This window comes from Pogona vitticeps, chromosome 8 (genome assembly GCF_051106095.1).
Source record: "Pogona vitticeps strain Pit_001003342236 chromosome 8, PviZW2.1, whole genome shotgun sequence".
NCBI classification, from domain to species: domain Eukaryota; kingdom Metazoa; phylum Chordata; class Lepidosauria; order Squamata; family Agamidae; genus Pogona; species Pogona vitticeps.
In genome coordinates, this window is record NC_135790.1 from 22,215,706 (window position 1) to 22,227,712 (window position 12,007).

The 12,007-nt window shown below is 46.1% G+C and overlaps 1 protein-coding gene across 16 annotated transcripts in view; it reads left to right on the forward strand.

Annotated features, from left to right (window-relative positions):
* Positions 1-12,007, forward strand: part of NTM (neurotrimin) — an 840,076-nt gene that overhangs the window by 494,612 nt on the left and 333,457 nt on the right. For 5 of the 16 annotated variants that reach the window (XM_020791984.3, XM_020792011.3, XM_020791993.3 and 2 more), the window contains exon 1: positions 1,145-2,357. In XM_020791984.3, the coding sequence (XP_020647643.2) occupies positions 2,188-2,357 (170 nt within the window). In that variant the 5' untranslated portion in view covers positions 1,145-2,187. Of the gene's footprint in view, positions 1-1,141; positions 2,358-12,007 lie in introns of those variants that run through there. The other 11 variants (XM_020791964.3, XM_078379837.1, XM_072979117.2 and 8 more) reach the window with 6 other exon arrangements.

The window sequence follows — 12,007 nt, forward strand, 5'->3', positions numbered from 1 at the left end:
ATCTCAGGGCTTTTCATTTCATCTCATAAACAATAGAGTCTCAAATTTCAGGTTCTCACAATCAGTTGTCAATTACTCTCCAGCAAAGAGTAACCTGAGAATCATCCAGGAGGGTGGTTGCACTCGCTTCCACAAAGGGAGGATGATGTTCAAAATACAGGATTATGCAATCAGAAAATGAAGGAGAAAATAATTTGATGTTGTAAATATGACTCAAGGGATGGCTCCAAGCATGTGGCTGTGTGTGAACAGGCTCTAAGATGCCTTATATATTTGTGTGCATAAGGGTACCTGAGGTGGAATAGCACTCAAACCTTAACTGCTGACACCTTTTCTAAGTCATGTGTCAGCTGCTTCCGCATCAATTTCTGCTGCTGCTGAATGATATTTCCATATGCATTCACTCATCCTTACAATAGCCTTCTTAAGGAAGCATGGTGGTGCTATTATTTCCATTTAACAGATGGAACAACTGAGGACTAACTAAACAGAAAGTGGGTAGGCTCATGTCCGCTTAACACCTTTGTGTAGCTGACGTTAAAGGAGTGTAACTTGTGTAGTTCTTTATGCCTTTTAGCTTCTGCCCTGGGTGTGTGTCTTGGGTGTGGGGAGGGCATCTGTGAGGAAAGATGAAGAGGGTTCAAATACTGGCGAGGCTGAGCACCCAAAGTCTTTTGCTGAGTCCTCAGGTTCCTCTAGCCTCAGGTGATGGACACTGACCAGGGTTCCAGAGGAGCTGCTGTCTTTCTAGCCCTTACCTGGAGATGGGGTGGCACCTGAGACGTTCCCCACGCAAAACACGTGGCTCTTGGCTACCGCCCCTTCCAAGCCGTTCTGCTGCATCCTATGAGGCCTTAGAAGAGAAGGTCCCGCGAGTGTTAAGCGCAGCCTGCCAAAGGGGGGGGGGGGAAGCAACATCCTACGGCTCTGCCTCTCCTTCCCCTTCCCGCAGGCGGGCCAGAACTTGCTCAGACAGGGGGGCCTGAGAGGGTGAAACCCGGCCCCACCACCCCAGCCCCCAGGTGCAACCCGGCACAGGAAGGGTTAAAGCAGAGGCGTCTCCCCCCCCTTCCCCTCCCGACGGCGCACCCCTCCCCGGTGTCCTTGGCTGAGATTAATGTGCTAAGAGTCTCTGAGCCGCTCCGCGATGCCTGCGCCGGGGAGCCCAAGTGTTGGTCAGTGATGGAGTTGCTGCCATGACAACCCCTGCAAGTCAGCGCGGGTGTGCGCGCCGGCGAGCGAGAGGCGAGCGCGAGTCGGGAGTCGGCGGGAGAGGAGGAGATGCTCCAGCAAGGCGAGCGGCGCAGCAGAGCCGGCGGAGTAGTAGCAGCCCAAGAAGCAGCCGCCGGTGCCTCCGCCGCGGCCGCCGCCGCCCGCTTTGGCGCACCATCATCATCCCGCTGAGAGCGAGCGCCGAGGCCGGCCGCTAGCTCCGCGCCCGCCCGCCCGCTCGCCTGCCTCCCCTCGCCAAGCCTTCCCGCGGCGCTCGGGCAACTCTTGGCGGAGCCTTGGGCCGGATCGGGGCCGAACCAGCCCCGAAGTTCCCGCGGCGAGCGGCGGGAGAGCCGCGCCACCCGCCCGCCTTTCCACCCCGGAGACCCCCGCTTGCTTGCCTTCCCCGGCGCCGGCAGTCTTAGGCGGGCTGCTGGTCCCCTCCGGAGCTGGGAGTTTGGGAACTCTGGCGCAGCGGAGGCGGCGGGGCGGCGAACCGCGGAGGCGCGGCAGAGCGCCCGCCCGCCAGCCCTGCCTGCCGCGCCTCTCCGGCAAAGTGAGATGCACGAACTCTTAATCCGAAGCCCTGGTTCGTGAGACAGCCAGCGACTCCGCCACCTTGCCCTCCTCTTCTTCCTCCCCTTTTTTTCTTCCTCCCTGGGGAACTTCCCTCTGGATGCTGTTTTGGGAGGCTCGGATCTCTAAACACCGCACAAAGCAGACTCTGGATTTCTCGGGGCTCCGCTGCCAACCTCCAGAAAGCGCTGGGTGCTTCTCTGCCTCCCTCTCTCTACCCCCTCCCTCTCTTCGTCACTTTCCCCCCCTCCCTTTTGCCTTCACACTTTTGCACCGTCAGGTGTCTCTGTAACTAAATACGTATAACGATTTTACATTTTTGGATATATATATTTATTTTTGGCTTTGTTTGGAAGCAAATACTGTACACACACACAAAAAAAGTCCCTGCAGCCCAGGATGGGGGTCGGTGGGGGCTGCTTAGTCCTGCCCTGGCGGTGCCTAGTCGTCCTGTGTCTCAGGCTGCTCTTCCTTGTGCCCGCAGGAGTGCCCGTGCGCAGCGGAGAGGCCACCTTCCCCAAGGCGATGGACAACGTGACCGTCAGGCAAGGGGAGAGCGCCACCCTCAGGTAGGAAAAGAGTCTTTCCTCTGGGTTGGCTTGGGCAAGGAGCTGGGACGGAGTGAGTGAGCGGGCGGGCGCGGGGGGGGGAGGGTCCGGTCGGGGGTCCCTTGCCTTTGCGCTCTGTCGTGGACGCTTTTTTCCCTCCCCGCAGGTGTGCTGCGGAGGTGGCGGAGATTCTGGGAAGGGTGTGCTGGGCTAGAGCGGAAGCGCGGCTGCCAGCCTGCCTGGTGGGTCCAGGAGGCAGAGCTTTTGGTCATAGGGTGCCTTGGCGGTAGCCGAAGCCACTGATCTCTGGCAAATTCTCTCTGACAGCAGCGTGCAGTATGGCAAGTCTTTGGTTTCGGGTGCAACCAGGCTGGAGTCCTGGGTCTCCCTCTTCATTTCGCACTTTCTGGCTAATGTTGGCGGAGAGGGTTATTATTACACTATAGATACCAGGAGGTGTGTCTGGCAGGAAGGTGAGGAGATCTTCATGGCAGCCTTAGCAGGCAAGGTCTGTGCCTCGTTTGTGGCTGTCAAGAAACAATAGACCATCGTTACTGTTCTGCTAAGGGCAGCTTTGGATTCTCTCCCGGCCATGTGGCTCTTCTAGCATTCTGGAAGATCTTGGAACCCTTGGTTTTTGTTATTTTCTCCTGTTTTCTGTGGCCAGAAACAGATATTGGAGAGAACTGGGGGTAACTGGAAGAGGGAACACTCTTAGCTAACATGACTATCTGAGAGTCAGCCTGAGCTCCCCTCACCTCTGGGGAAAATTCAGATTAGTTTGCTTTGTTTCCTGATTGGTCTTCAGGACTTAAGCCTCAGATGCCTTTGAAGTCTGATTTCACAAACACAGAAAGATTGCTTGAGTTGCCTCTCCCCCCACCATTAACATGCTTTCAGCTCTAATTGCAGGCACTCTCTAAAGTCTGTGTCTGTCCTGCATTATGGGGACATGAAGGGAGGGCTGTGTGTGTATGTGTGTCTGTTTGGATAGGGGAGGGATGCGACTGTTTATAATTTGTGGGTCCAAACTGAATGCAAAAGTTGGCCCAGGGACAAAATTCCTCTCCTCCCCCCCCCCACTCCCCTGTTGGAGGGGGAAAGTGTTGTTTGTCCTGATTCTGCCCTTAGCTTGTGGTTGCATTTTGCTTAGCCCTTCGCAGTGAATCAAGCAGGCTCTTGGGTTGAGAGCGGAGGACAGAGATATTAGTCAGTAGTAGGAAGGACAACAGTTTGAAAAGAGGGAGAAAACAATGACGATGCATTAGCAGTAGACCCAATCAAATAACATACAGTATTCCTTCTTCGACTGCCAAGCAGTGTAACATGGTATTAATAGAGTCGAAGTTAAATGAGCTGTATACACCGTGTTAGGAGGCTGTTCCATAGTAAGGAGAGAACTGTGTAACTATATAACAAATCCAAGATTCCCCCCCCCCCCAAAGAAGCCCGGTTGCTGAAGTTGTGAACTTCCTTTGAATCTCTTGGCAAGATCACAGTTTTTCCAAGATCTTTCAGAAGAAGGGAAAGATGGCTAAATCCACTGTAGACTGCAATCCTACACTCACTTACTCCAGAGTAAACCCTATATAAGGCATGCCAAGGACGTGAGTGGTCTTAACCGACCAGATAGGCAGGATATAAAATAAATAAATAAAATAAAATAAATAAATGATGGGCAGCTTGATGGAAAAGTCAAGTCACGGTGTGGTTGCTGTGAAAAGCAAGCCAACAAGCAGCAAATTCTGTGTTAGAAATAATTAGGAAAGGAACTACCAATAATAATAAAAAATTCTGATACCATAAATGCCTTTATAGAAAACTTTGACACGCCTGTGTTCGGAATACTCTGCATAGTTCTAATGGCCACACCTTTAAAGAGGAGGGGGTGTTGTTGTAGAGCTGGAAAGGGGTGCTAACCAAAATGATCAAGGAGGTGCGAAATCCCCTATGGTATGGATTCCTGTAAGTGAACTGCTGGATAGCTCAGTGGATTAGGTTTCTGGTTCTGAATCCAGAGGTTGGGAGTTTGATTCCCTGCTGTGTCTCCTTGTCAGGGGCCAGACTTGATGATCCATAGGGTCCCTTACAGCTTCTGTGATTCTGAGATTATTATAAGTGAATTTGCTGTAGAATTTAGTTTGTCCTTTGCAGGAACTATTTAGGAATGCTGGCCGCTATCAGCACTTTTGATAGTTCCTGTAAAGTTCCGAATAAAGCTTGGCGTGGATCAAGGGCCACCTGTTACCCATATGTTGTAGGAGGCACGACTGAGATGTACAACATGATATGTGATGTAGAGAAAAGTGGAGATCGAGATGGTTTTCCTCTCTCATAATACTAGAGGCAGTCCTGATTCATGCAGCAGGCACCTCAGCAATAGAATTTGCTACCTAAAGATGTAATAGAGGCCACTAATGTTGATGGCTTTAGAAGGGAATTAGACAGATTCATGGAGGAAAAGGCAAGAAATAGCTACTAGTCATTATCATTATATATTACCTCCATAATCAAAGACAGTCTATCTCTATATCTCAGTACCAATTGCTGAGGCAAAGCATAAGTAGGAAGATGCTGCTGAATTCAAGGCTTGACCATACACTTTCCATTAGCATCTATTTGGCTGCTTGCTTAACAAAATGCTAGAAAAGGTAGATCTTTGTTCTGATCCATAAGGGCCCTCCTTGTGTCCTTACACTGGCTGGATAGCTCCGTGTGGTTTTGAAGTTGGTTGGAAGTTTGATTCCCCACAGTGCCTCCTACAAGGGAAGGTTAGCTTGTGTGGCCTTGGGCAAGGTTCATAGTACCATTGCTTTCTTCCAGAAAACACTTCTGAGTACTTTCGACCTGGAAAATCCTGGTAGATCAAGATTATAAAAACATTGACTGGTATTATGTAACAGTTACAAGTTTTGAACTTTTGACCAAAAACCGAAGTATCTGTTAAATATCAGTGCAGTATGTACAGTATCCTGTTCCTAATATTGCCATTTTCATAGCTCTGATGCTTTGATTTCTGAGAACTGCAACTGCTTATAATACTGTGTGAAATTTCTTGATATTGTTTCCAAAGCCCCAATGACTATGGGGATCTCTGAAATGTGTCTTCCAGAAGTGAGATGTTTCGATTGCCAGATATCTGTACTTTGTTAGTTTTTCCAGTTCTTTATTTTCAACTCTGGCATCCCCTGGAATTGCAATGTCAATGATGATGATGATGATGGTAATGATTATGATGATTTCTTTACCAGTAAACATGCTTAGAATAGTGCTTTCAATCTGTAAAGGAACAATTCTCTACATGTGTGAAGTTTTCAATCAGATTTGGGGAACTTTTTGACCTCCAGGTTTTTTTGAACTATAAATCCCACAAATATTTTCCTTTGGCCTTACTGGATTGGAGTTGAAAGCTGTTAGTATTCCAGATACACGATTAAACCAGATTCTTATGATTGAAAAAAAAATCACAGTTGCATAACACTAACTATGTATAGTTCTATGAACTAGGATTTATAGTAAAGCAACCTACAGTTTTAACTTCCTTTAAAAATTTTGGAATGTTGAGTGGAATATTTGATTTTGTTATGGGCTTAAAAGTAAAGCTTGAATTGAACAACTGGTGCTTTTGGGGAAATTGGGTATGGGGAAGAATTGGTGGAGACAGAGTTAAAGCAGTGGACTTACATTCTGTGAATATCTATACACCATTTTTATAGGTAAAAATCAGGTTAAGATACTTGACCTTACTTAGAAAGGTAACTAGAGACTTAAAAGAGAGGACAACTGTAGAGAATGACCATTGTAGCATCTCATACACTTACAGAAGACAAAATAGAAGGTTTACAGCGTAAATCCAATGGCCAAAACAGTGTTGGTTAGTGCAATAGAGTAGGCCCACTGAATCGGTGGGAATTTGTTGAGTCAACTCCTCCATAAGTTCCATTGGTATAAATTGGCCTAGTTTAGTGTAGTAAGTCATAGTTAGAGTAGGCCCATTTCGTATAGTAAATCACAGATAGAATACAGTGGTGCCCCGCTTGACGACGATAATGCGTTCCAGCAAAATAGCTGTACAGCAAAATCATCGTCAAGCAAAAAATGAAAACAAAACAAAACCTGGAATGCATTGAAAACCGGTCAATGCATTCCAATGGGGGAAATACCTGCTCGTCCAGCGAAGATCCTCAATAGGGCGGCCATTTTGCGATGCCGGTGTAGTGAAAATAGGTCCGGAAAACAGCGGGGAGCCATTTTGCCAACCGCCAATCAGCTGTTTTTAATAGTCGTCTAGCGAACAATTGATTTGTGAAGCAGGGTCCAAATCATCGTGAAGCGAAAAAAACCATTGAAACCATTGTTTTGCGATCGCTATAGCGATTGCAAAAAAACCTCATCGTTAAGCATTTTTGTCATCAAGTGGGGTCATCGTCAAGTGGGGCACCACTGTAAGTCCATTTGAATCAATGGAACTTAAGGAGGAGTTGACTTACCAGATATCACTTGATTCAATGGCCCTACTCTAGTGTAATGTATGAGAGTAAGCAACACAATTTTCTTTTCTCTGAAAGGAGTGGTGAGGGCAGTACCAGCATTATGGAACTCATAATCGAAAGGGAGTGCATGACTGCTCTTTGGAGTTCTCTGTAGCTGTTTCCGCTCAGTCTTTGTTATCTGCTCATTTGCCCTGTGATGTAAGGAGCATTTAAGAGAAGAAATCTGAGAGGTTAAAGAGCTTTACAAGGGCAATTTGGCAAAGATAAGACTGTTGGTGGCTACTGGTTGTGATAACTTCATGGCTACCTCCAGGACCAGAGTACTTACTAAAGAATAAGCCTACAGGAATAGAGTATGACTCACTTTTGTGTAAAACTGCACAAGTTTGCATAGATTGACTACTTGCACACTTACCTGGGACTCCGCACCATTTAACAGAATAGAACTTGCTTCTGTATTGGATCAGACTTTTAAATAGTAATAACCATGTTGTGTGTGTATGTGTGTATGTGTGTGTGTGTGTGTGTGTAATATTCTGCATTCACTTTATTTTAGTTTTGTGTAGATATTTTTATGCTATATATTTTATAATTTCTTTTGGAAGGCGGATTTAGAACAGCATTTTTTTTTTAGGCCAAAGAAAATAGAAGCTTTCTCTAGTAAATAGTGACAGTTGGAGTCCAGCCATATTTTCCACACTTCCATGAATACATTTTGTAATTTCTTTTATTATATTTTTGTACCTCTTGAATAATCTTCGGGGGAAATTATAGTTTGCAGGAGAAAGATGCAAAACAGCCTCATCAGTGTGAAATTGTGACAAATCTTGTAATCAGGAAGCTTTATGCCAGTACTAAAAATTGTTCTGTTTAATTATGCAAGTGAGAATGAGTTGCAAAACTTGTTTCTGGTCCCAAAATATTTTGTATTAAATTTATTAGATTTGGAGCCCGTTTCAAGATATTTCACCTACCCTTGGTCATGGTATGCGTATTATACAAGCCCTTCTCTAATCCTCCTTAAATTTCCTAGCAGAAGACCAGACTGTGGTTAAAACCCGAGGTGTCTTGTGTTCTGAGCATCCCTTCCCTTTGCGCACGAGCCACCTATAGCCATAACATCATGTCTACCAATCAGTTGTCTACATACCTTGGCGACTTCCAAAGTTCTGTCGATATGAACCCAAAAACAAACCAGGAAGTTCGTCAAAAATCCAAATTTGACAAACCCAACCCAACCCAAATCAATGAACTTTTCTTGTGATTTAACCAACTTCCTGGTTTGTTTTCTCCACCCCCAAAGCCTGACCCCCTACCCTCGTCACGTCCCTACCTTGTGTTGATGTCTCCTCCTCTGTTGCCACCATCTTAAGAGATAGCACCTGGTTTCCCTTCTCAAAGCCAGGCCTGCTGGTTCTGTATATGTACCTGCCCATTGGCTGATCTCTGTCTCTCAAGATGACAAAGAGGAGGAGATGGCAGGGCAAAGTAGGGAGGCAATGGAGGCAGCGGGAAAGGGGTTCAGTTTCCCCTTCCCCAGGCACAAACTTTATTTAAAAAAAATGAACCAGTTTGATTTTTTTAAAAAAATTTGGGAAGTTCATGGGCAGCTACGAACCACCATTTTTTTTGGTGGTTCATGCCCATCTCCATTCGATACATTTGTCCAGTTATCAGAATTCAGATTTGAAGGAAACAAAACTCTTTGGTGATGGTTGGTAACCCAGCAGAGCCTTTCTTGCATTTATTGTGTTGCCGTAGAACCTGTTTGTGCATGAAGTCACTGCAAGAGTAAACGAGTGGCTCTACATGCAGGGGAGTACACAAAGTCAGACTGCAGGGATGGGTTTGTCCTTATTAGCACAAGTACTGCAGCAGAGGAGCATGAGTAAGCATGGCTTATCCCAAAGAGGAGCAAGGCTGACAAATATCTGTGTCTGCACTGCGCTGCAAAAGCCAGCTCCTTGAAAAAGCCTTTTGAAGGCCTACTTCTCTAGCTTTTTTTGTAACAAAAGAAATCCTTACAAATTCCTTCCTTGCTGTAATTTTTTTTCATCTCCATTTTTGAAGCGAATTAAGGGTTTAATTAAAGCAGTGATTCCCAACCTTGGGTCACCAGATGTTCTACAACTCCGAGAAATCCTTGCCGGCACAGCTAGTGGTGAAGGCTTTTGGAAGTTTTAGTCCAAGAACATCTGGGGACTCAAGGTTGAGAGTCACTGAATTAAAGGCTTCTTGAACTGGGAGCCACTGATGGAAAAAAAGAGGTCTGTACAGGACGCCCTGTAGCCCTGTGCTCCACCCCACTCCCTCAACAAAGTATGGTTCAAAATAGTGCAAGTCTTGTAAGGAGTTCAAAGAGAGCATGGAAGGAAGAGGAAAAGACCTGGATCTCATTGAGTTCAGCCTCGTATCATCTGAGCTGTGGGAAGCATAACTGAAAGAAGCAGTGCGGAACCAGGTTGTTTTGCTTCTGTGTGGACAAGCCCCCCAAGAAACATTCTGCTCTGTCCCTCAGTCAGGGAAACAGCTGGCACCATTTTGGACTGGTGAGGCATGTATGCATCTTGTATAAGCACTTTTTTTGAAGAAACTTTCTTGATAGGTGTGTTGGTGGGACACACACACACACACACACACACACACACACACACACACACACACACACGCAGAGAGAGAGAGACTGCATATGCTTAAAGAGACTTAAACCAAGGAATCAAGCTTTATATAAACAGCGACAACCATCCATAGTTGCATGCACACACATGCACAACAGATATGAACATCATTTCTGTGCTGCCTATATGAGGGTATATAGCAAATGGGAAAGGGTTGTTGCAAACAAGGCAAGGAGCTATCTCCATGGTTATGGCTGTATTCCCCACACCACCCCCAATGTTTTTTTCCTGGCAGCCATAATCAGGGAGTTGACTGGTAGCTCCCAATTGTACAGCTCTATTAATTGCATTTTTATTGATTTATTTGTAAGCTCAACTTCAGACTACTCTCTCTCTCTCTCTCTCTCTCCCCCCCCCAGCCCATGTAACAATCATGGCTGGAGTCTCATGCATTAGAAGTAACACCATCTGAAAAGCAAGAAAGGCGGTACAGTGTTGAACTTGTGTTTTTCATACAAAAAGTTTTGATGTTAATTCTTAGCATTAGCAGGTCAAATTTGGAAATGCACAGACAATACAGAAATATTGAGCTTGATGGCCTACTGATCTGAGATGATAGAAGGCTGGAGTGGATGACTATGTGGATGGAGAATATTCTGCCACCAAAAATTCAGAGATCATACTACATGCTCCCCCATGGCCCTTAGCAAGAGGGGGGAAAAAGAATCAAGAAGTGGTCAGAAGTCTACTTTCACTTCTGAAACAAATATGTGAATGCAAATGTGTCCAGTAAATGTTGTAACCCCCCCCCTCCATCCACTAGCATCCTGTTGACAAGGCAAATTATCCTTCTTGTGGGATGGGGCCTATTAAAAGTTCTTGAGGGCTGTGATGTGTACCCCAGTCCTCCACTTAGCCCATTATTAGTATAAGTCATCATCTTGTGTTCCTAAGGTGGATTTTAGAAAATAGACAACTGAAAAATCTGAACGTCCCACCTGGTGTGCTTAAAGGTTCTGTCTGGCTCAATATAAGACAGTTCCTCAAACAATGAGATTTCGGATGTTTCCAAACATCTCATAGCATTACCAAACAATACTAAAACAAGGCAATTAGGCAGCAAAAGCTTTGTCCAAAAGAAACCTTGCTTCTAAGTTCAGATGCTGCATATCAAGGACTTTGCTGGTGTGAATCAGCCCTTTAGCGTCTGGTATGATTAGTTTCTTCCTATCACTGGTTCCTGCATCCCCATTTCCTTCCCTGCCCTGACTTATTCCCTGTATTCTTGTCCAACCATCAGAATCCTTGTTATCAGATCTGTATTCATGTTCTTTCCAGGGTTCAGGCTCGTGGCTCGACGTTCCCATGAAATATTCATCTCATTTTGATGTTCGTAAAGTTCAGTGCCTGATATTTTTCATCCTCTGAAATTATTTATTTCAGAGCTCTGGACTATAAAAATATAACTCTGACCTGCTTCCGTCCTCTACCCCTCCTTTCTTCAACTTTCCTGGGGATTACTGCATTTTGAAAAGGCCTGGCATTTCAGGTGTTCCTTCTGCACTGGTAGATAAATTCTTCACCCTGTTTCTGATGAGAGACAGGCCGTGTGTATATGCTTGCGGCTTGTGGGACCCTGTTGATTTGCACATGACTGGACAATTCTTGGAAAACAATATTTCTCATCACTAGCGTGCCAAAATATGCATCCTATACGGACCCTTGTCTTCATGTTTCAAAGCTGTAAGCAGCTAGGGTGGAGATGAGGAACTACCAACCCTCTGAGTAATGTAGACTTTGGCAACTCTGAAACTTCAGCAAGCCAACGGTAAGGGATTTAAGGAGCCGTAGTCCAAAGGTTCTCCAATAGAGATGGGCATGAACCAGAAAAGCAGTGCCACGAACTGCCACAAACACCTGGAAAAATTAACCAGTTTGCAGTTTGTTTTTCTAGTTAGTTCCTTGCCCCTCTGCCACCCTCCTGCCCCTCTCAACTCCCTATCTGCTCCTGCCACCTCCGCTGCCTCGGAGGCAGTGAGCCCAGCTTCCCTCCCAAGAGCCAGATGTGGCCTCTGAGCATGTGCCCACTGCCCAGCTGATAGGCGGGCACCTGCTCAGACCCAGCAAGCAGCCAGCTCCTGGCAGGGAAGCCGCATCCACTGCCTCTGAGAATAACAGTGGTGGTCGATGCAGCAGCGGTGGTGGCGGAGAAGGAGGAGGAAGAGGAGGCAAAAGCAGGGAAGGGAAGAGGGCAGGTGAGCACCCACTTTTGATGAACAAAACCAAGCTTCAGCAAAACAGGATCCTTGAACTGGTTCCCAAACTGAACCGCAAACCAGACTGGGTATTATTATTATTATTTTTTGGCTCATTTCATGCCCATCTCTATTGTGCAATGGCTGCCACTTCACTCACTGAAATGGTTGTGAAAATATGTGGGAATGCTACTTAGGCTTCTCATGCACAAGACATCGCTTTCTACCTTTGCTGCTTCATTTACAAGGGATAAAACTGATTAACGGAATTGGCTGATTTTAAGGGAAAACAGGGAACGTGAGCA